Below are 25,129 nucleotides of genomic sequence, written 5' to 3' on the forward strand. Positions count from 1 at the left end.
GAACCCAGAACAACCTCTCAAAGCCATAGCCAAAAAGCATCCCTTGCAAACTTGAAGGAGCATCCTTTAACTCTAATATTCCAGATTCTAGTTAATAAAACTATTTTTACCTAGCATTAGACTTGAGTAAATTCTTCAAAATTCAAAGAACATTTTTTTTAATGGCATGCAGTTAACACTATAAAAAGAACTTTGATAAGATATCCAATGACAAGATTCAATAAAACATGGATTAATGTTTCACCTTATTAACTAAAGTTAATTTCCTTAAGGACTAAGAGCAAACTTGTTTTAAAAGTGACTTCATCTATGATATTCAAAGACTGCACTGTAGTTACAGACCCAAACTTCTTTGAATGAATCAACCAAGGATGTACCAGAAGTCATAACTAAAGTGTTGGATGTAAGATTAGATGTAATATTAAGAAAGAATAACAGTAAAAATTGGACACTGGCAATTTTTAGTAACCTACAAGATTTGGAAAACATCTTCTAAGCTCATAGTAACCACATACACAGGAAATATAAGAAGTTTTAAGAACCACAAAAAGAATAAATATGTCTTAAAATATCTACAACATTAAACCCTATTTGATAAATTTTATATTAAAAAACTGTAAAGGTGACTAAAAATAACTTTATTCAACTAGGTCTAGAACAGTGCTTATCCATTTAGCCACAAAGAAATGAAGTATGTCAACATGCCAGAATAAAGTTACCAACATTTACACTGATCAATATTCAACAAAGTTTAAGACTTACCAATATTTTTAACTCTGCTTTTCAGCTGAGTAGAATGCCTTTTCTTACTCTTTGATTTAGGAGTTTTATCTTTAGATGCCAGGCTGGCCTGTGCAGATGCTTTCCTTGTCTTGAATGTTTTGGTTACTGTTGTTGGATCCACTGGATCAGGCATACTGCTAAAGCTTTCTAATGACTCTTCATCAAACTGGTGTCTTCTCCGGCTAGTATCTAATTGATTTTTGCGATTACTATTTGTAGTTTTCTCTACAGACACTGGAAATCCAGTCTTGGTAAATGGTTTTTCTATGTCACCTTCTTGGTCATATAACCACGGGGTCCTACTGCTTTCCACCTCCTCTTCGGGCTGTTTTTGATTCCTTACCAATGGAAATAAATTTTTATAGATATGATGATAGAGTTCTAGGCTTACTGGAAAACTGCAGACATAGTTAAGAGATTTAGGCAAATAAAAACATCAACAGGCTATAAAAACATTTTCACAGAAATATACTTCAAATATGTAAGTATTATATAGCCTAATGTACTTAATTACTTCAAACTTTTTTGAGAGAAAGCGAGGGAGAGAGAGAACTTTTTTTTTCTTAAGATTTTATTTGAGAGAGAGAGAGTACAAATGAGGGAAGGGACAGAGTGGACAAGCAGGCTCCCTGCTGAGCGTGGAGCTGGACACAGGAATCAATCTCAGGACCCTGAGGTCATAACCTGAACTGACGTCTGACGCTTAACTGGATGAGCCACCCAGACACCCGAGAGAGAGAATCTTAAGCAGGTTCCACACCCAGCATGGAGCCTGAAATGGGGCTCGATCTCACAACCCTGAGAACATGACCTGAGCCAAAATCAAGAGTCGGATGCTTAACCGACTGAGCCACCCAGAGCCCCTTTAAACTTTAATCAGACCCTTCTCACTAAACCATTTTCACTGGCAAAAGTTGCAAACAAAAGATCTAGCACTCATGATGAAAAAGAGTGGGAAAGAAAAATTTAAAGAAAGGATGGCACATACAAGGAAAAAACAAAACACTTGGAGGAATAGCTGAGAAAGAGTTATATGTTGTAGAGGGTTTGGGAATATACACAAATCTATGTCACTTAAAGCAGTTCAAATAGAACTGGAATTTGGTGAAAACAATCGTCCATGCAACTCATAATTTATTCCTCCACACATTAAGTAGAGTTTAGTTGTGGTGGTCTGGTGTCATTTTCCAAATTTTATCTGCTAAACACTGACTTCCTTTAATATGTTAATAGGTATTTACTGATCATCTAAGTTTGGGAAACAATAAAGTTAATCATGTCTGCAAGATTTCTCAAAACTTTAAACATGCTAATGTACTATACAAATGTCTTAGAAGGGAACATAGTAGGCAAGATGTCCAAAACTTTTATCACAGAACCTGACATAAACAATAGTGTTCTGAAGAACATGATTTAGCAGACAGAGACCTACAGGGTTCAAATTAAGACAAGATTAGCAAACCTATAGTCTGCAGGCCAAATTCAGCCTGCTATCTATTTCTGTACAGCCTGAGAGCGAAAATGATTCTTTTTTTGAGGGGGGGAAGATTTTATTTATTTATGTATTTTAGAGAAGGGGGGAGGGGCAGAGGGAGAGAAAGAATCTCAAGCAGACTCAGAACAGAGCCCAACTTGAGGCTTGCTTGATCTCACCACCATGACATCATGACCCAAGCCGAAATCAAGAGCTGGGCACAACTGAATGAGCCACCCAGGTGCCCCTAAAATGATTCTTTCAAAATAAATAAAATAAAATAAAATAAAAGTCAGGGAAGTCAACCATAGGATTCCTAGAGTCAAATACGAAGTTCAATTATTAGGTTTTGTTTAATCAAGTAAGAAAAAAAAAATCCATGATTTAATAATTAAATAGTGCCAAAATGATTATTTAAGTGCTCCAAGACATGCCCAATCACACAACTAAAGAGAAAAGTAATGTGAGTTTTATATTTGTAAAGGGCTTACGAAAGACAAAATCAAAGAGATACTTCTTACAGAAGAAGTACTAGGCTGAACTAACCTGTAATTTTTCATCCTTCTAAAAAGTTTTTTCTGAAGTAAATAACAGTAACAATAAAAAGACTATAGTTTTACCAGCTGGCTATCAAAATCATTTTCTGGATTAACACAATCATTAAGAATATTATTTATTGGGCATCTGGGTGGCTCAGTTGGTTAAGCGACTGCCTTTGGCTCAGGTCATGATCCTGGAGTCCTGGGATCGAGTCCCGCATCAGGCTCCCTGCAGGGAGTCTGCATCTCTCTCTGACCCTCTTCCCTCTCGTTCTATCTCTCATTCTCTCTCTCTCAAATAAATAAAATCTTTAAACAATATATTATTTATTTAGCTATAAAAATAGAGAATGATTGACCTGACTCAATCCAAATAGTCTTTTACACTATTTGAGTCAAAAATTTTATTTGGGAAGACTATCGTATTAAAAAATAATAACACTGAGGAAAAAAACACGTTAACACTAAGAAACAGAAAGAAATCCTGACTATGACTGATAGCATCTATCAATAATCTAATAGTGCTCAATATTACATTTAAATAGGCCTAAAGAACTTATTCTAATCAGGAGCTATGGATCAAGGAGCCATTACTTTACAACTATCATCTAGTATTTAATATTAGTTTCTCGCCCTAAAGTGAACTTAAGGACAGATATCAAATCACGGCAAAAAGACACTATATGGGTCAGGTCTTATCCTTCCACTCTGATCAAAACACTGAACTGTTCTTGTATCAGGGTTAGGGGCAGGTGTATGCCTGAGAGAGACCTGGTAAGGTGTCAGTTTAATATTCTCAATGCTAACAAGCCAAACAATAACAAGCATCCTTCCTACCTGTGTTTTCAAATTATGTATAATTAGATATAATCACAAAAGTGACGTTTAAGAAAAGAATGGATTATGTTCACAATCGAGTACCTTTGTTTTTCTGCTCCAATAGAAGAACTGCTTTCAAAAGGTTTTGGAAAAGCCATATATTCTGTTTTCCCTGAAGAATTCTGTGCTAATGGTTGCTGCTGTTCAGTGGGTGTAGAAATATTCTGAGAAAAGTCTCCAAAATTAGAAGGAAATAAAGGGCTGAAATTCATACCTAATAAATAAAAGCAATGGGTAAGACAACAACAAAGAAGGACCTAAAGGCCTTAACACGATATTAAGACAGTTTTAATTAAATGTGCTGCTCAAATCCACCAAAACAAATAACTGTTATAATAAACTAACATTCATTTGTTCAATCACTGTTTACAGTTCAGCCCACTAGGTTTTTGGCATTGATGATTAAATAAAATAACAGGTAAATGGCTACAAGAGTCTGGTACCCGGTAATTTGATGAATGTCAAGTACTATTACCTCTAACTGTTAGCTCTGAAGGGATGAGGATTATTTATTTACCTGTTATTTCATTTAATGCTCAAAACAACTCTATGACATAGGTATTATATTTTACCAGGAAGAAAATTGGCTCAAAGATTAAACAGCTAGTAAACTGAAGAGCAGGTCAGACCTCAGGTCTGCACAATTCTAAAGCTTATGTTCTTTCCACTCTACTTTAACTGAGAAACTAGAATAGAACTAAATTCTTACCATACAGTGTCGTGTCAGATGTATTTGCAAGGGGCGACTAACAACTTGGTGGGGGAAAAGGGGTGAGAGAGGCTTCACAAAATTAGTTCGTGAAGAATGAATAGTCTTTGCCCAGGGCTGGCACAGGCATGAAGCATATTAGTGTAAAGGAACTGCATGTACAATTTTTAGTATTATCTGTTACCTAGAAATCTACTCAAAAAATGTTTGCTGCCAATATTCATCAGTGTTCAAGAACTAAAATGCTTCTTAAATTTGTTAATGCCATTGTTTTTATTATCCTGCTAAGAAAATACACTGCTATTTTTATTGATTTATATTCAAACAGCCTTCCGGCCCTCCCAACTCTTTTTCTCCTCCTGTACTCCCTGGCAAACACTTTCAACTCCATCTCTTTCATGACTCACCTTATCTAACTGATCACCTAGTTTATTCTACCTCTAGAAAGTCTTTTGAATTACTCCTAGTTCTGTACCCCTCCTGCCAATGCCTTAGATCAAGCTGTCATTCTTTCTCTGCTATTACTACAACAGCCTTCGGTTTCCTATTTACCAGCGATACTCTTAGCTCCTCTCTCGAATCTCCGCAACGCTATTACTAGTGCGATATTCCTAAAATAGAAATCTCATGCTATCCCCCTGCACAAAATCCTTCAATGGCCCCTCTGGAAAGCAAAGAAAGTCTAAGCTTCTTTGCACTGCACAAAAGGTCTCTGCTGTTCTCCGGCCATATCAATTACTCTTCCTCTGCTAAGGCCCTGAACACTAGCCATACTTAATGACCTCTAAATTCCCTACATAACATACTGTTTAATTGCTTTGTAACTCTAAGTGATCCCATTGACTGGTTAGGAAGTCCTTTCTCCTCTAATATCCCTGGAAATAAATTGTTCATTCTTTAAAAAACATGCTTTCTGGGGGGGGGGGGGGGGGGAGGAAGACTTGCTGACAATCTCTTGCCCTAAGGAAAGGCCACTCATCTCAAGTTGTACCACGGCTACCGCCCCCATGGCACTGCACTGAGCACCTAATGACATGCTTAGCTTCCCCACTAGACTCTAAATGACTTTAAGCGTTCATTTTACTCATCTGAATCCCAGTCATTTATATGTCTCAGGACATAACGGGTGCAGAAAAAAAAGTCTGAATACAAGCCAAAGCTAAATAAAATTAAATCTAAGCCTAAGCTAAGCTTTAGTCTAGTAACGTCTCCCTACTGCACAGTGCCTGGTGTGCAGCAGCCATGGGACAGGTTAAGTCCCCTCTTCCTTAATAAACCGCTGCTGAATAATTCAAAGGTGTAAGACTCAGAAATCTTTCCTAAGTAGTTGACTTAATTTCATTAGCAACCATTTCAAACTTAAGTTTTCACCATAAAGAATCAATGTAGAGGAGTTCGTAACTTTTTTTGCATACACCTCCTACCATTCCAGAAGAGACCCATTAAACTCCATGCAAGAGACAAACAATACTCTCAGGCATTTTGCATTTATTTATTTTCCTCTCAAGTTTTCAGTCACTTACCTGGTGCAAATGATGAAATATTAGTAAACCCAGGTAGGTTAAACAGATTTACAGGCTGTGATGGAAAGCTGAAAGGACAAAATAAACTGGGAGAAGAAGGGTGTGAGGCACTGCTGCCTCTTTCCTTGCTTCCAGGTTTTTCTGGGTGCTGATTTTGCTGGCGCATAAGTTCATTTAGCATTTGTTTCAACCTATAAATATTTAAGAAGTCAGTAACTTACAAATCAGTTATATTACCTTCTGTTTGCAATACTTTCAGAAAAAATGATTCAAGAGCATGCAAAAGAGAGGAACTGTTTTTGACATTTACTACAACAAACATCTGCTTGTCCTGCAGGCTTACTTCAATAACTTGGCCTTTGGAACAAGAATTGCACTTATCACTTTGACCAGATAAAAAGCGTAACTCTAAGAAACTCATATTTTTGTTATTAAAACTTTACCGAGATATAATTTACATACATACAGTTCACCTAATTTAAGTGTGAATTTGAACACTGAAAATTTTTAAAAACTAAAGTCTACAATATTAACAGGGAACGTTGGGAAAAATCACTGTTTATAAAATTTTCAGGTACAGAGAATGTTTGAATATTCAATTTTGCTCATGTCTTTTTCTCCCAGAAGATAACTATAAAACACATGCTCAGTTTTAGCATTTACTATACAGTTTTACTGCTTCTAAGAAACAGATTACCTTTGCACATTATTCTGTTGCCATGTTAGCTGAGTATAGCACTGGTTCAACTGGTGCATTATAAAGTGTACTTGAGGAGATGCAACATTGCTCGGCATAACACTGTAAGGACCCGTAAGAAGAGTTTGTAGCAGACAAGAGAGCGTCTACGGAAAGACAAATTGTCATGACAGTTACTGATGACTTGAGAAAAATGTGCACTGCTTCAAAAACAAGATATAAAAAATGTACTTTCATAGTAAACTTTACCTGCTGGTCTTGCATCAAAGTCTGACAAATGTTGACACTGAAATCAAGTTGTTTCTTTAGCTGATTAATTTGTTCTTGCCATTGTTCTTTCTCCTCTACATAAGAGAGTTCTGACACCCAACGAAGGTTCTCCTGACGCTGCATGCTGATATTCTGCTGTCTTGTCTTGGCTAAAGGACGGTAATTTCCATCTGCTGAAAAAGGCCGATTGTTCTTCCACCTAACACAGATTTAAAGCATTAGGTCATCGTATGTAATTATCTGGTTTTTAAAATCTGGCAATAGGGCGCCTGGGTGGCTCAGTTGGGTTAAGCGACTGCCTTCAGCTCAGGTCATGATCCTGGAGTCCCGGGATCGAGTCCCACGTCGGGCTCCCTGCTCAGCGGGGAGTCTGCTTCTCCCTCTGACCCTCTTCCCTCTCATGCTCTCTCTCTAACAAATAAATAAAATCTTTAAAAAAAAAATAAAAAAATAAAATAAAATCTGGCAATAAATCCTGTTACCATGGTTCATAGACCAGTATTTTCTTAAGATCAAAGTTTAACTTCAAAGGACTTCAAAAGTATGGAAATGAGTGGGAGATGGTTGGGGGAGGGAACTCCAGATTTCTAGCCTTGTGTAATTATCATTTTTAATTCCCCCCCTTTTTTTACTTATGTCTTACACAGAAGTATCCATGTAATTTTGTATTCTACAAAATGAAAATATATCACAAGCATTTTTCCATTCTTCATGCTTTAAACTTAACCACATGACATTCCATCATCAAGTGGAACTACTTAACCATCTTCTATTCATGAAACATTTTTCACTGTTAGAAATAACAATGTAATGAATATTCTGTTGCTAGGTCTTTTTCAATATCTATGATTTTCAGTTTTGCTTAATTCCCTACAACAGAAGCCAAGATCAAAGCTTATAAACCTTGATTCAGTCTAGCTGGGATCTATCTTGACAAAACTCTTATGATACAATAAAAAGTACATTTGGTCTTTGTCCCAAGTTCCCAGCATAGAGCTCCCAAAGCTCTTGGCATCTCCTGAGACCTAGAAGTGTCTTTTGTTATTCATAATGGACACCTTTCAACCATAGCTAAGTTTATGCTAATGACTCTTGGAGGCCCTAGACAGCTTCATGGAGGGGGACTGGTCACTAAAAAAAAAAAAAAATCAACCAGGTGTTTACAGGGTTGGAACTTTCAGCCCCACCTCCAACTTCAAGAGGGGAGGGGCTAGAGTGAGTTTAATGTCAATGGCCAATTATTTAATCAGTTGTGCCTAGGGAATGAAACTTCCACAAAAACTCCTTACCAAGCTGCTTAGAAGAGCTTCTGGGTTGGTGAACACACTGAAGTGCTGGGAGGGTGGCACACCCAGAGAGAACATGGAAGCTCTGCACCCCTTCCCCAACCCATCCCTTGCCCTATCCATCTCTTCCATTTGGCCATTGCTGAGGTGCGTCCTTTATAATAGGTAGAGTTCGTAAGTTGTTCCAACAAATTATGAAACCTGAGGAGGGCTTGTGGGAACCCCCAAATTTTTAGCAAAGTCAGAAAGAAGTGTGAGCACATGGAGACTTGGGACTTGCAACTGGCATCTGAAGTGAGGGCAATCTTGTGGGACTGGGCCCTTAACTTGTGGCATCTGCCCTAATTCCAAGTAGTTAGTGTCAGAACTGAATTAAATTATGACACCCAGTTGGTTCGGAGAATCAGAGAAGTGCTTAGTGTCACAAAGACCTGAGACTTCAGGAATCAAACAAAAAGTTAACACAGTGAAGCTAACCTATTCTTAGTTTCTTTTACGCTGTAAGAGTTATGATTCGCACTGTTAGGAGGATACATAGAAAAGTTATCATTGGAACTGGCATCTTGCTCTTCTTCTTCCTCCTCTTCATCCGTCCGAACAACTCCTTCAGAAAGGTAACCATCTTCATCTCCTTCTTCATCCAGTGCACACTGAGTAGAACCTCCCCAAGTTGCCATTGTTCTAGAGATTAAGAGACAAAAAATAAGAGATCATTTTGGAGATCAGCTAAATACTTTACCATCTAATGTGCCAGACATTGTACCATGTACATATGTATGCATATGAAACATGTTTGCCTGTTTATAAAATTTCACTGAATTCCACTGCTGATATGTGGAATATGTTTATTCTGCCTTCCGCAAAACAATTCTTCAAATAAATTAAAACAGTAATTGTATCTCCTAGAACTTTTTTCCTAAACTAAACTCCCTCAGTTTTTAACTTTATCTTGAGTAACAGTTTTCTAGATCAGAGCTGTCCAAAAGAACTTTCTGCAATAGTAGTAATGATCTATACCTGTGTACCCAATACAGTAACCACTAAGTACACATGGCTAATGAGCACTTAAAATGTGGCTGGTGTGACTGAGAAAATGAGTTTTTAATTTTATTTAATTTAAATAGGTACATACAGGTAATGTAACAGCTGCCACACTGGAAAGCCCAAGTCTAGAGCCATGGTTCCCAAACCTAGATGCGTACTATCAAAAATACCCAAAGAACTTTTCTAAAGTTCAGATGTGTGGTACTCAGAATAGAAAAAAATACTATAAATATAATTTGATAAATAAAGTGCATTTGGGACTTCAAAACAGAACAAGTTCCTGTATGAGGAAGAGAAGTTTGGTGCAATGTTCCATAAATATCATCTGAGGATATCAAAAGGTAAGGTCACAACAAATTTGAATTTCAAAATATTAGCTCTGAATACTCCCATACAGATAATTAACTGACCTTACAGAGGGCCAATTTTTTAGAAATATTCTAAATATGTAAATTTCAAATGTAAGTCCTAAAAACTAAATTTTTTTAAAGCATTACTTTATTAATTTATTTTTATTTTTTGATTTTTGAGAGAAAGAGAGCAATCATGCAAGGGGGGTGTGGGAGTTGGAAGGGCAGAGGGAGAGGGAGAGAGAATCTTAAGCAGGCTCCATTCTCAGCGTGGAGCCCGATGCGGGGCTCAATTTCACAACCCTGAGATCATGACCTGAACTGATATCAAGAGTCGGATACTTAACCGACTGAGCCACCCAGGCACCCCAAAACTAAATTTCCTAATCCTTAGGAAATTTACAAATAGGAGATTCCTCATTTAAGTAAAAATGTGCTTATTTCTGGCCTGATATGTAAGTACTACAAAGTAACAAGCATTTTCACTTTTATAAGCTTAAAACTTAACTAAGAACATAAGGCTTATACACTCAAGAAAATCTGTATCACCATTTGATCAAGTGCCTTGAGAAGTTAGAACAGAAAATAGCTGGATTTAGTTAAACTGAACCATGAAGGTGATGCTTTAACAGAAGCCTCAGGGAAACAGCAGATTTGAGCTGAGAGGGGAAATGAAGCTGCCCACTCTACATGCCTTAGGTAGGTGATGTTAAAAAAAGATTTAAACACCTCTTACTTTTCGGTTCTACTCTGTTGAGGCGTACACAGGTTCTCAGATCCATCACTTCTCAACGACACAGCCACGGGTGACGTAGTTTCCGCTAGACCCTGCCTCCTCTGATGTTCCGCCATCAGCGCTTCAAGCTGCTTTCTCCTCTGTCGTAGCTCTTCCCGTAACATCTCATGTCTTCGCATTTCTGACCACAGCTATTATTTTAAAAGTCAGAGTCGAGTTAGTATAAATATCTGGATTTGTTTTAGCCTTAAAGACTAAAATACAAAGACTTCTATTCTCACTCTATCCTTTTTACACCAAGATATCCCATGGTGAAAATAGCATTTCCGTGATAAATAAGAAAAAATCAGGCATTAATTCTTAATGAAAGCAGCGGCCAGATATTTAGAGAAAGGTATAAAGTTTTCTACAAATCACATATAAATAAAAGGCCAAAGAACAGGTCTTTCTAACTGAAATGATTGCTGTTCATTGCAACTATCTCTTAAATACAATTCTGCCAAATATTTCCTAATAATTTTGAAATTATTTTGAAAAGATCCCAACTTAATTACTTTTTGAAAAAATTATTTCCTCCCAACTAAAAGACACAAAACAGGCTGCATTTAAAAACATGTTTCATAGATATTCAGTTTTCCTTCTCTAAGATGTGACATAAGACTTGGGAACAACAGGTACAATATACAATACCTCGTTATCTACTACTGAAGAATCTTCAGGCTCAAAACCAGATTTGCTTGTACTGGTTTCATTTCCATTAACAACTGGGGTTGAAGTAACAGCTGGGATATATTTTTTTGTGGGAAAATTACCCGCACTCGTGGCTGACAGCTAAAAAAGGATTAGTAAAAACCATTATGAGGAATTAGAACAATTATGTTAATTTCATAAAAGCAGTTATTTTACCATTTCTCTGGGGGCTCTAGTACCATATTTAATTTGTTATTATCAGACCTCAATTGCCATCATGATCCAAAGAAAGCCTGACATAAGAAAACAAAGACGAAAACACAGGGTAAAGTGGATGATTAGCAGCCGAGCCTCAAGAACAAAAGAGACAAGAGGGATAAAATGCTACTGTGGAAAATTTCATATACTCAACCCAACTCTCATATATATTCTTCCGGACATTAGACTAGGGAGAAGGGAAAAGGATTAGATAAAAGTAGAAAAGGTTAAAAGTCTAGGGAAGAAAAAAAAAAAAAAACTGTTACAGAGAAACATCATTTGATGTGGAAACTTTCTTTGAAAACAAAACCTGAGGAATAAAGCTAACCAAAATATTTTAAGAAAAATCTCAAAAAGACATGGGTGTTTGCTTCCTGTGTTAACTTTACTCCTACTCCTGATTACCTGATATGGTCAAAGATTACTCATTCTCTGTTCAGTCCCAGAGGGTACTACTTAATAAGAAAACTACAAATATTTTCATTAATTTCTTTAGGTAATTCATGATGGTTTAAGGGCTTTATTATGTAATTTTAGGCCAATAAAAGATGGAAATGCTCTTCCCTTAAAGGCAAAGCTGAAACCAGAATATTTTAATAGTTATGAATACTCATGTTCTGAATCTAAAGTAGCTAGCCCAACAAGTGAAAAAATAGAAGTAATGAGAGTCAATTCCTATATGCTATCTTTCATAGTGTAAATGTACATCCCTGTTTCATTAGTTCATCCGTTTTATTAATCCTAATATTGATATGAATGTGTCATCTCAGTACTAGAAAAGGTAAGAGTACTTTCCAGTGACATTAGATTTTAAACATCTTTTTTCATACAAACGGAAAGAAAGAACGTTCCTAATTACCTGTAAGTCAGGACATGCCTTCTGCAATGCTTGAATTTTCTCTTGAATCTCAATCAGTTTCTTTCTTTCTTCCTGCAATTGTTTGAGTTCTCTCTGTTGCTGCTGTAGTTTAGCCTCATAAAATTTCTCTCTATAATTAAATTGACATTTGCAGACTCCCAATAAATCTGATAGCATTAAGCATGACCTAATATAGAACCTAGTCAAGTAAGTATCTTCTCTACAATAAGCACTAAATTTTTATTAAATGAAGCCCATGAGCTTAACATACCTTGCCTTCTCATTTATTCCAGCATCTTTCTGTGTTTTATTGGCATTTCCTCTAGTATTATTTGCATTTTGTTTGTTGTCATCTTCTGCTGGGTAGAAATCATCCAAATTTGAAGTATTGGTAGAGACAACTCCATGATCTGCTGCATCATCATCCTAAAAAGCATCATTAAAATAATCTTGAAATCTAAAGGCATTATCCAATTCAAAGCTTAAATATCACTATTTTGTAAAATTTACATGACATAAAAATTAGAGATTAAGTACATGATTTTTAGAGAACACTGAAGTTCATCCTCTACCAATGACAGGAAACAAAGTACTAAACCAACAAAAAAGTACATTTATAATCTGAGCTGCCAATTACCCACTAATGACTCATGTTAAGTTGCCTTTTCTTATCTTGACCAGATATTGAGCTATCAAAGAACAGCTTTATACAGAATACAAAAAAGATCAAAAACACACCATCAGATACGGGAACTCTTGATACTAGATAATTTTTCATAGAATGTAACTTTTTTAAAAGATTTTATTTATTTGAGAGAGAGAGAGAAAACACGTTAAGTGGGGGGAGGAGTGGAGGAAGAGAGAGAATCTCAGGCAGACTCTACACTGAGCAGAGCCTGACGCAGGGCTTGATCTCACAACCCTGAGATCACAACCTGAGCCAAAACCAAGTCAGATGGCGTAACCAACTGAGCCACCCAGGCACCCCTTAAAATGTAACTTTTACATTAACGATTTCAAATAATCAATGTCCAGTCCACTGTCACTTGCTTACAATTTTCTATTCTCTGCCTTTGGTCTTTAGTTTGCCAAACCAGTGCCAATGACTCACAATACAAGAACGAATGAGAGTATCTCACATCTGTCATGACTAATGGAAAAACAACTAAGTTCTCAGCTTCCTAAGGGTAGGTCCCCATCTTCTGTTAAAATCAATGTAGTTACTAAGGGAGGGAGATTGTTGGGGTGAACTACTACATTTTTAAAAAAACATTTAACTCTATATAATTTTATATTTACTCATGCTTTCTCTGACAACCTCAACTGAAACTTAAACCTTTGGAAATATCATTCTAGTAAAACCTTAAAGAGTTAGAGCTGACTCAATTATAAAACTGGGTAGACAATTTTAAGTTTGTAGATGGTGTTATCTGGTATTCTTATTCATCTAAAAACTAGCCCAATTCATTCCTAATATGGGTAAGAAGATGGAAAAGAAACTGAGTTGGGATTCAGGAATAGAGAAGCTATAATTATGAGGCCTTTTCACATAATAAAAAGTGGAAAAATTAAAGTATAAGAAAAAAATACAAAACAAATCTGCCTGATGTTTCAGAAGGCAGTGAGAAGGTACCTGAACAACTGAGTATCAACTCTGATGCTCAAAGAAATTAAGTGACTCAAGAATTATTGTTTTAAGTCTTTTGAAAAAAATCAAGCAGTATTTACCTGTACCATAGCAACAAGATCTTGCAACTGTCTTAGTTTCTGTTTTGCAGCCATAAGTCTATTAATCTTCTGTTCAAATTCAGCATCTTCGGGAGCCTCATCAACCAGACTGCTCCTATGACTAGTTAATGAAGCGCCACTGACTCCCTCATCTTCTGCTTCTTCCTCTTCTTCCTCATCATCTTCACCTTGTGCACCATGAATCCCCTGTTCTCCTTCTCTATTATAGTGACAATCTGCTAAAAGTATCAATGAAATCAATAATTTAATAAATTTAAGAAGAGCACTAATGAAAGAAAATCCACTTCAAAAAAATAATATGGCAAAATTATCCATCATCATACCATACCATAGTCAATCATACCTAAAGAAGGAGGCATGTTCAGAGCCCTTATGTTGGCAGCAGATCTGTTGTTAATTTCACAATTAGAATTAACTGATCTCCCCTCTCTATTATTAGAAACACATTGTGCATTAGAATTACTATTTACTTCATTCCAAGTGGCAGCTACTTGTGGATTTCTAAAAGAAAGAAGACAGCCTGAAGTTATTTAAAGTAAAAAATTAAAAACTAAAACTCAAAGTTTTAGAACTGCTGATAAAATAATTCTGAACTATGAATATCACTAGCTATTTCTCCATTTAAATTCATACTCTGAATAACTGGCTCTTGCTTTTCAAAAACTTCTGCTCTTTGGAAATTTAAGAAGAAAAACATCCAAAAAATCAAAGTTATACCTAAAAATAAAGAGGAAGGAAAATGTTAAGTTAGATACTTCTTATGACTTACCTGCATTTGATCCTAACAAACAGCAAATTTACCACACTACTGTACTCAGTGCTTCTCTAGTTGCTTTTCTTCACAAGGCCAGTAAGATCACACTGGCCAAAATAGTAGACTTAAGCAGACTTACAGGAGAAAAGCTTAAATAAAAAGCAAGTAGCACTCTATTGAGGTTTTTCTTCTCCATATTAGAAGCATTAAAAAGTTAGGAAGAACATGTTAGAAAAACAAACTTCCAAGTTCTTACCGAATGTTAGTAATAGGTTCAGAGTTTTCATGTTCAGACTCATACTCTGACTCTTCAGTTTCTTCATCTTTTGTGTTTTCATTTACAGCATCTGTCATCATATCTGATGTTTGTTCATAATAATGAACCAATTCTCTTAGTTCATTCAATCTCTTTCGAACTTCATTTAACTTCCTGATAAACAACAAAAATGTATATATAATAACTATTTTAGCAAAATAAAGCATGCAGTATTTCCATATAAAAGCAGCCAGCACGGACAAAATTCAGACCTAGTGCAATATCAGGGGGTGTGACTATAAAGCAATGAATTCAATTTCAAGGATAGCTTACTCAATATCTCATCACTCCATTTTCTTATAACCTATTAGAGACAAAGGCATTAAAAAAGCAGACTTGGTTTCTTAATAAATAGTGAAGTACTAAATACTCAATTTAAATACTACCTCTCAGGCAAATCAGGGATGCAGACATTATTAGGCATTTACAGAAGGTTCCTAATCTGTAACACACAAGGGATCTGTAAGGTGTATAATATGTTTATCCCAAGTATTAAGTTTGTTGAGTTTCTATTAAGTGCCAGAAACTATGCCAATGTTTTTTAATCTGTAAAATACCTTTATGAACAAGTACATTATTATCCCTATTTTGCAGATGAAGAAACAGAGGCTTAGTGAGGTTAAGTTATTTGTCCATGGTCACACAGCCTTGTAAGAGGATTTCAGGGCTTTCTGACTCTAGGGACTGGGCTCTGAATTTAGAATCATTTGAAATATAAAAATCTTTTAATGCAATCCCATCTATTTCTAATCCTTTAGCTAGAAAATGGGAATGCATTAGCTCACAAAAATTACCTGTATTACAATGTCACATTTTTCTTGGATAACTCAAAGGATGCAGATATAACACACACACACTTCTTCTACCACCTCTTAATTTAAGAATATTTATATTACGTAAATTCAGTTTTTCCAGAATTTTCAACAAAGGAAAAACAACATAATTTATCCCCATTATTCAGTTGTATTCTATGTAAATAATATTTGTAAAAATGTTTTACTGGAGTTTTTCAGTTGGATTTAGATGTCCTTCATTTTCACTCTCATTCTGAGAAACTAGAGAAGCAGGAGGATAAGGAACAGATGACGTGAAGCTATTGGATTCTCCATTGACAACTGGTGCTAAGCCTATAGGAGCAGAGGGAGCTGAAGTTGTACTTCTCTGATCCACACTTCTTTGTGGAGAGGCTGAAGAAGGCACAACTACAAAAAAAAAAAAAAAAAAGACCAGTTACCATAAACAAATATGGAATCAAACAACACTCAGTTTGCTTACATATAAAAATAAAAAGTAAAAATCATTAACATCTTACATTCTGCAGCTTTAAATTTCAGAAACGTTAAGTGTATAATAGCCAGGCCACTTATTCAACCAAACAGACTTAGGGAAAAAAAAAAAAAAGACAAGGTGGAAATTGACAAAAACTATTATATTCTACCTTAAAAAGTAACCAGTATATTCTTTGATAAACCTGATTCTAGGTTAAGTTAAACAGGGCAAATGTGGGGCACCTGGGTGGCTCAGTTGGTTAAGCGTCTGCCTTCAGCTCAGGTAATGATCCCAGGGTCCTGGGATCAAGCCCCACAACGGGCTCCCTGCTCAGTGGGGAGTCTGCTTCTCCCTCTCCCTCTGCTACTCCCCCTGCCTGTGCTCTCTCTCTCTGTCAAATAAGTCAATCTTTAAAAAACAAAAACAAAACAAAAAAAACTTAGGGCAAATGTGTATGATGTTCAGTACAGCATCTACAACTCTTTACAACCCCAGGAGTTTAGGCCCCAAAGAATGTCCCAAATCCACAGCTCAGAGTAATTTTATCTGGTCTCCAAGATGGAATTTTCCTTGTTCCAAAAGATAAAACAAACTTAAAGTAACTGTAGTACATTCATACCATGAAATACAACTCAACAATACAATTTTCTAATTAGATGATGGCTTATCTTCTATAGTCTTTGAACTATATGTTAATTACTTTTCTGTCCACATGGATCAAAGATACTTTATGCCTTCAAGGAGAATGAATGAAGATTAAGAATCTTTGCACTTCTCAATCTCCGTCACTTTAATAAAACTACTGTCATTTATCTCTTTCTCACAGGGACAACCATCATTATTTGTTGCTCACATTACGAATTGCTACAACTGGTTTCCAGCAGTCTCTTTGCTCTATTCCTTGACTGTTCAACCTTTTGCTACTGCTATCACACTGTCTCCCAGTATGAAAAAAATCATTTTTTAGAGTCATCAGTAGGCAAAGTGCTACTTTATCATGTATGTAAAACTGACCACCGGGCCCCTTCAGTACAACTTTCGAATTTTAAGTTTTTCTTAGCTGTGTCCATCTGTATAAGATAAGCATGGGGGGGCGGCATCTGGGTGGCTCAGTCGGTTAAGCATTTGCCTTCAGCTCAGGTCATGACACCAGGATCCTGGGATTGAGCCCCACGTTGGGCTCCCTGCTCAGTGGGGAGCCTGCTTCTCTCCCTCTGCCGCTTCCCCCTGCTTGTGCTCTCGCTCTCTAATAAGTAAATAAAATCTTAAAAAAAAAAAAAAATAAGCATTGGGATTAGGTTATACTCTAGAGGAGGAGAGACTCGCAGAGGTCTGGGAAAAGAAAGGAGGATGTTTCAGGAAGAAATACTAAGGTTTTGGGGGGCAGATAGCAGAGAAATAGGAGATGGGTAAAGAATAAGGAACAGGGAGACTCCAGAGATGTTTTTCCTATCCCTTGTCTTTTCTTTAATAAGACAGCACCTGGAATACTGAAGAATTATGACCAGCTGGGGTTGACCCTACTGATCAGTTTCCCATGCTAGAGCTCCTACTACTAACTAGTTAGGTAAGAGGCAAAGACCAGGCTTGAGAAGGTGTGAAGACAGCAAATGAGGACTAGTAACTGGATCTCAATCAGACAGAAAACATCTTGCAGCAGGAAAGGTGGTTCCTAAAGTGCAACTAGTATGACTATGCTTTTCCTATTCCTCCTAAGTGACCATATATTTCCAAAAAGTTATAAACTTCTCAGTTTATATAGTCTACAAGTTATAAACTATATAAGTCATAAATTTTTTGCACTAAACCATAAGTACTATATGTTTTTCATGTCTTTTTTTAATAAATACTTTCTAAATCCGTTTGATAGTTTTTAAATCAAAGTACCAATTTGGATTAGTTTTCCTTTAAGGGAAAATGTGAATATGCTAAAAAAATCCAGGAACATATGTTCAAGTATCTAATAGTTTACCTTCTCTTTTTCTTTCCCCTGAATTAAAATCCTACCTATTTTTCAAGGCTTAAGTTTATTCTTTACCTTTACTGAATTATAGGAACAGATCTCCCATCTATTCGGTTATCATCATATAAGGACTTGTTACTTAGAAACCTTCCCCATGCAGAGCACCTGGGTGGCTCAGTTGGTTAAGCGACTGCCTTCGGCTCAGGTCATGATCCTGGAGTCTGGGGATTGAGTCCCACATCACGCTCCCTGCTCGGCGGGGAGTCTGCTTCTCCCTCTGACCCTCTCCCCCTCATGCTCTCTCTCTGTCTCTCATTCTCTCTCTCTCAAATAAATAAATCTTTAAAAAAAAAAAAAAACTTTCCCCATTTGAGGAGAGTCCTATCTCTCCTCAAATATTGTAATTTTCTTGAGGAGCTGTGAGTTCATTCATTCACCAGATATTTACTAAATTAACTATTGCATGCCAGCACATATACTCATATGTCCTCTACCTAATACCACTGAGCCGCCTTTACTTACATGATGAATTGTTCAGATGTTGATCTCGAAGTGTATGAAGTTCTCCAAGCAGTTTGTCCATTTTTTGTTTCTTTTCCTGTAATACTTTCATTTTGCTAAAAAGTTGTACTTTCTCATCAGGTAAGCGTTCTGAAACTGAAGGATTCCTGCTCTGGGAAACCTCCCTAGATAATGAAAGACTTTCCGCTTGTCTTCTATTGTCTGGAACAGTTGGAGGCTTATTTAAAATAAAAAAAGAAGACGACCAAGGCAATGAAAGGTTTGATTCTCATTTTAAAAACACATAAATACTCTTTATAAAAAGCAATAAATATTTGCCCAGGTTGTCCTGGTGGGTAAGCATATGCCTTTCCAATTCCCAAATTACATACTATTTCCTGATGTGCCACTATAACATCTATATGGTTTTATGGACACATATTACTACGCAGTGGTCCTGAATTCACTGGACTGAATTACTATCTGGATCTAAATTAAGTGCTAGAAATGTCTTTATAAACCTTATATAAACTTTCAAAAATCTCATTCTCTCTCTCTTGCCAGCTTTTTACAAACATCATCATAAACTTTTTCTTAATCTATCAGTTTTTCCTAGCACTTCTTTCCTATGATCCTCTATTAAAATATTCAAAAATTCACTATGGCTTAGGAAATCATAAAATGAATAAACACCATTGAGCTTAAATTTTAACATTTTGCCACACTTGTATCAATTCTTTTTATTTTAAGAGAAACAGAACATTACAGATAAACTAAAGCTCTATACATACCAACCCCCAATTTCATTACTTTCTCCAGAGATAAACACAATTACCATCATCACATATGTTTATATATTATTGTACCTACATAAGATATACATCCTTCATGCATTTTTAAATATCAATCAAGTGGTATCCTTCCTAAACTCGTGTTTTTCATTTATTAATTCTGCCTCATTTACTGTAACTGGCTATAAGATTTCACTCTATGCATATATCATAGTTTATTAATCCATTTTCCTGTTTATGGACATTTAGATTGTTTCTAGATTTTTGCTATTAACAAAACCTGCCATGAACATTCTTATAAATATCTCCTTGTGAACGTGTGAAGAATTTCTCTAAGATGGGGCATTTGCAGGGTCACCAAAAAAATGTGCTAGATATTGCTAAATAATTCTACAAAGCAGTTAGACCATATTCATTTATTTTTACCTGGTCAGCAGACAGGAGACATTGAATCTTCATACTCACTACAGTGAAGAGGTAGTAATTCACCCTTTCTTATTCAAGGCCCATAGATTGAAATTTTGTATTTAAATCATTACTTACAAAGGTCATCAAATTATAACAATTAATTCTGAAATTAAACTTAAGAACTTTCTCCAAAATCGTTAGTAAAATATTTAAGGACATAAATTCAAATATAACTTAAGCTTTAGAGGTTATGACCATAAAGAATCTGAGAGGAAAAAAGAACATATTATCTAGTAGCATACAATGAGGAAGTTTCACTTATCACTGCATTCAACGTAGATTTTCCTCTAATTGTTTCTCCAAGTACACCCCTCAGACTACCAGCAGTGGAATCACACAGTGGGGAAGCCCACCTCAGATGTATGAATCATACATACTTTAGGAGTGAGGGGATCCCAATGATCAGAACACTACATTTTTTTTTTTTTTAAGATTTTTTTTTTTTTAAACAAAACGCCAGGTGATATTTATGCTACAGTGAAGTTCGGGAGCCACTGGCTTAATTAATATGATTTTAAATTCAACTATACTAAAAAAATTAAATTACCTGAGAATCACGAAGCTGATTATGAAAACGCTGAATTAAATCATTCAGTTCTTCATTTAGTTCAGAGGTGATACTAACTCCAGATAGGCTACCTGTAGTTTCTGTTACAACTGGAAAGAAAATTAACAACTATTCATTAAAGCAAACAAATTAACACTTTTCAATTTCTGAGAAGCTAAAAGTAAATTCTGAGGGGGGAGGGGAAGAATTTTAAAAAATCTTACCTAATTTAAAACTAGTTAACCCTCAGATTTACCTCCCAAACAATCATTTTAATAGAAATTTCCATCTAGGGGCGCCTGGGTGGCTCCGTCATTAGGTTGTCTGCCTTCGGCTCAGGTCATGATCCCAGGGTCCTGGGATCGAGCCCCGCATCGGGTTCCCCGCATCAGGCTCCCCGCATCAGGCTCCCCGCATCAGGCTCCCCGCTCGGCGGGAAGCCTGCTTCTCCCTCTCCCACTCTCCCTGCTTGTGTTCCCTCTCTCGCTGTCTGTCAAATAAATAAAATCTTTAAAAAAAAAAAAAGAAATTTCCATCTAACCTGAAAACAAAGGGACACAGAAAAGTCTAATAGAGTGATTCATCTTTTTCTGTCCCATCACTCAAGGAGGGATACTGCTACATTCCAATTAAGAATAATGACTCAATGGAGTAGGGAGTGGACAGGCCTACCAAGTTGGGTTGGGGGAGTGGCAAGGGAAAGTGGTTAATCTGAAAAAGCACAGCTGATATTGACAGGTCTCAATCCCCACCTCCCCCAAACAGAATCAATGCTCTAATACAGGGGCTAGCAAATTTTTTATAAAGATTCAGACAGTACGTATGTTAGGTTTTGTGGAAATAGTTTTTGTCTCAACTACCCAACTCTGCCATTGCAGGGAAAAAGCAACCATAAATGATACATAAACAAACAGGCAAGGATATGTTCCATAAAACTTTATTTTAAACAGTGGGCCAAATCCAGCTGGCCATAGCCTGCTGACCCTTGCAGTAGAAAATTATTTACTAAAGTAGTTGCTTCTGATACAATGCATACTACAAGACCATAGTTTTTATCTTCCTATAGCAGTATTCCTGAGGCAGTATTCTGATGACAATTTTGATAATGGGTTACTGCTCTACTACCCAACCACCCTGTGCTTATCCTTTCCAGCTCTAAAAAGAGACACTGGCTATAACCTGTTTCTGTTTTAAAGGAAAATACTAGCTTTTTCAAAGTGAAATTAGAATTTCAGGGCTAAATAGAATCCCTTTAGCCCTAAGTTAAGTGCAAACTCTATTTTGAAAAGAAAGAAATTACAGTGTAGATTACTAACACACACTGCTAGTTGAGTAAAGAACAACTCTTTCCCATGACTATTACTTTGCCTCGCTTATATACCAGAAGATTAAATACTATCATTCTGGTTTTTCATCAGAAATCTCATAAATACAAGAGAAAATGTTTTAAAATTACTAACCTAAAATTCTTTTTGAGATAATATAAAAAATAAATTTAATCTTAAACCTTTGTTCATTCTACTCCTGGTGTCTGCCTCATTATACTCTAAAGAAAAAAGTTCATGTATTCAGAAAAAGACCTCTGACCTAGAATTCAAGAAATCTGATTTTACTAGTATGTCATATAAGTATAGGCAAGTCACAAACTCTGTTAGAGCTCCTTCTCTCCCAAATGAGACTAAGAAAAAAAGCTCTGGAGACTAACCTACAATTTTGTGATAATCAAATGAGATGATATAAATGTTAAGTATCTGAAATAACATTAGCACCACAGGCTTATCTCTGAAATCTAGAACTTGAAAATTATTTAAAATACTTAAAAGTCATTAGCCATTAACTAGTATGTCATTGTTTAAACATTTTGTTTTATTCTAAATTACCTATTTCCTAAATATAAATGTAAAAGCTAATGAATTCTGGACTTCACAAGGGAAAAATGTGTTGGAAGTGTATATAATTATTACTGTACATATTATATATATAAAATACACAATTATGTAATTATTACAAAAGAATAAGTTACTTGCCAGTCATACAGTTCCATATGAAAATGCAAAATTAAATTATGTATAAGTGATCAGAGGGCTAAGCCACTGGGCTAGGTGTGGACAGCAGCATAAAATGAGTAATAACAAGGTAACCTCAGTGAGGACCTAAAATACAGAGCCCACAGGAAATAAGTTATTATTAGACTAGGATGATAAGACTAGAAAATAGACCTTAGTTTTACTGAGTTTTAATAGGTAACAAGCTGTTTTCAACTTACTGAGAAATTAAACAGGTTTGAAGATGATGAAACAAGCTATAAAATTAGACTCAATACTAAAGAATTCAATACAATTTCCACCTAAATGATACATGACTATGAAGGAAGAAAGAAAAGTGAAAAAAACGTTTCTAAGTCTCAGGAAGACTATATAGAATATAAATACAGTTCAAAGGAACTAGTGTATACAACTGGGCACCTAATTGAAATAACAGAGCTACTACCAACATCAGAAGCTAAAGAAGCTCTACAAATTTATGCACTGTCTCCCTTAATGTTTTGACCTTTCCTTGGTAGGCAAGAAAAGTATGGCAATCCCAGATGAATAAAGTACAAAAAGTGGGGGGGGGGGGAGAAAAAAAAAAACATTCAGAGCCCTATCAGTGTGAGGTACAAAAACAGAACTACAGCCTGTCCCTTTTACCTCTTAAAGGTACTCTCTGATGAAAAGGAGAGCGAGCTGGCTGTCTGCCCGGTACAGTATGATGGCCAGGAGTTGTCCCTGCAACCTTTTCTGCATAACCAGAGAAAAGCACAGGACAGGGTAAGCCTCATATGTAGGTTTCTAAACTAGTCAATATAATCAAGACCCGATCATATCATAACCAGCATCCACCTTGCAATACCATTATTAATTGAGCCTTACTTATAACAACAACATGCTACACTGTGGCATACCAGAATCATCCATCACAGCAATAGCTTGCTCTGCTTTGTGCTGCAGAGCAAGAAGAGCAGCCTGTCTTCCCTGCAGAGCTCTCAGTTGCTCCTGCTGTTGTAACATCCTTTTTAATAAGTCATGTTGTTTCTTCAAATTTTCTATCTCTTCCATAGGCTCCTGCTGAGGATCTCTGGCCTGGAAAATAAGACCAACAATACTTATATCTGATTATTAAAATTCATGTTCCTGTTTCAACTACCAATGGCACAGTACAGACACAAATGATAAATTAGTATTAAATACACAACGGTAAATACAGTTTCAGTAGACTTGAAGAAAAAAAGAATAAGAATAAAACGGTGACACAGAGATAGCCTGCCATGTTGAATTAGGTAGTTAAGTAATTTCACAGTAAAAGATCATAAGCAATAGCTTAGCATGAAGAGGAATTAACAAAGAAAAAAAAAGGCATACAAAAAAGGAGCTCAAAAGGCCAAAAAGAGCGCGCACGCGCGCGCACACACACACACACACACACACACACACACACACACACACACACACACACACACACACACACACACACACACACACACACACACACACACACACACACACACACACACACACACACACACACACGGGATCCAGACCTTATAGAAAAGGAAGAACAGATCATACCAGGTTATAATGTCCTAAAAATATCCTTGAAGAAGATCAGACTAAAACACATTCTGCCCCACTTCTAGAAGTGATGTTAAAAAATACTAATAAAACAAAAACGAACCCACTATTTTCTAACCAAGGACAAAAATTGCAGAAACATTTCTATTTGATAATTTGATGTAAGTGGCTTCATTTACTTACATCTCATTTCATAAGCATAAAATAAAGCAGAAAACTTTATATTTTGTATCAAAGATATCATTATGTTTTCTTTTAAATTATGCTTATTTAGCTGAGTCTTAGAAATTAAATAGAATACTTTGAAATTCCCTCCAAAAGCTACCATTTTGCCTAAAGTAGACAAGTAAAATTAGATAGATGCCACTTTTAAAAAATTATAAAATGTTAAGGATCAATCTTAAAACTAGTGAAATTTAACCCAACAAGAAAAAATAAAAGTCAATCAAGCAAAGAAACCAATTTAAATACAACTTGGGAAAAATAAAGTATAAGACAAATTACATATGAAATGTATGTATACCATATTGGAATTTTTCATCATTGATCTCCTTCTTAAAAATCTTATATTTTAAAAGTTTAAAGATTTTACCTAATATTTACAGAGAATATTTCTATTAACTTAGAAACATTCAATTTTAAATTTGCACTGCTACCAAATTTTGGTTGGGGTTATGTAGATTTTAAGTGAATAATCCCAACTACCAAAGTTATTAAGAAGAATAAAGAAGTTCAATAATTTCATTTCAAGGTAAAATGCACTAATCTACTTTCTCCATGTACATGTGATTCCTGGAAAAGTTATGGAAACACAGATGGCTCCAGAGAGATTCCCTCCTGGGTGACATCCTTTATCGATACTCTGCAAAAATCCCTTCTCTTTACCTTCCCAAGTGAATAAGCATATGGCTCCAAATTCAATACTGGAAGTAAGATCAAATAAGGAAGTAAAAAGACTGTGGTTGGAGTATCTGATGCACAAATCAGAGAATTCAAGTCAGTGCTGCCTCTATCCTGTATTGAGACTGACTAGACTTCATAAACATGGAAGAGAAGCAATTAT

General features: G+C 35.9%; 1 protein-coding gene across 23 annotated transcripts in view; it reads right to left on the reverse strand.

Annotated features, from left to right (window-relative positions):
* Positions 1 to 25,129, reverse strand: part of PCM1 (pericentriolar material 1) — a 90,979-nt gene that overhangs the window by 44,006 nt on the left and 21,844 nt on the right. For 12 of the 23 annotated variants that reach the window (XR_015767734.1, XM_088020930.1, XM_088020925.1 and 9 more), the window contains 18 exons: positions 23,400 to 23,577; positions 23,146 to 23,235; positions 20,456 to 20,565; positions 18,671 to 18,887; positions 15,917 to 16,118; positions 14,857 to 15,030; positions 14,190 to 14,347; positions 13,826 to 14,064; positions 12,369 to 12,523; positions 12,098 to 12,227; positions 10,981 to 11,121; positions 10,291 to 10,481; positions 8,638 to 8,841; positions 6,854 to 7,073; positions 6,605 to 6,750; positions 5,908 to 6,098; positions 3,718 to 3,889; positions 763 to 1,121 (listed from right to left, as the gene is read on the reverse strand). Coding sequence is in view for 22 of the 23 variants with exons in the window: in XM_088020930.1 (XP_087877056.1) it covers positions 763 to 1,121; positions 3,718 to 3,889; positions 5,908 to 6,098; positions 6,605 to 6,750; positions 6,854 to 7,073; positions 8,638 to 8,841; positions 10,291 to 10,481; positions 10,981 to 11,121; positions 12,098 to 12,227; positions 12,369 to 12,523; positions 13,826 to 14,064; positions 14,190 to 14,347; positions 14,857 to 15,030; positions 15,917 to 16,118; positions 18,671 to 18,887; positions 20,456 to 20,565; positions 23,146 to 23,235; positions 23,400 to 23,577 (3,277 nt within the window). In the remaining variant the exon portion in view is untranslated. The remainder of the gene's footprint in view (positions 1 to 762; positions 1,122 to 3,717; positions 3,890 to 5,907; positions 6,099 to 6,604; positions 6,751 to 6,853; positions 7,074 to 8,637; positions 8,842 to 10,290; positions 10,482 to 10,980; positions 11,122 to 12,097; positions 12,228 to 12,368; positions 12,524 to 13,825; positions 14,065 to 14,189; positions 14,348 to 14,856; positions 15,031 to 15,916; positions 16,119 to 18,670; positions 18,888 to 20,455; positions 20,566 to 23,145; positions 23,236 to 23,399; positions 23,578 to 25,129) is intronic. The other 11 variants (XM_088020928.1, XM_088020934.1, XM_088020932.1 and 8 more) reach the window with 3 other exon arrangements.

Source organism: Eumetopias jubatus, unplaced genomic scaffold (assembly GCF_037043125.1).
Source record: "Eumetopias jubatus isolate StellerSeaLion01/CBP00866 unplaced genomic scaffold, mEumJub1_p1.0 scaffold_2, whole genome shotgun sequence".
In the NCBI taxonomy this organism is placed as follows: domain Eukaryota; kingdom Metazoa; phylum Chordata; class Mammalia; order Carnivora; family Otariidae; genus Eumetopias; species Eumetopias jubatus.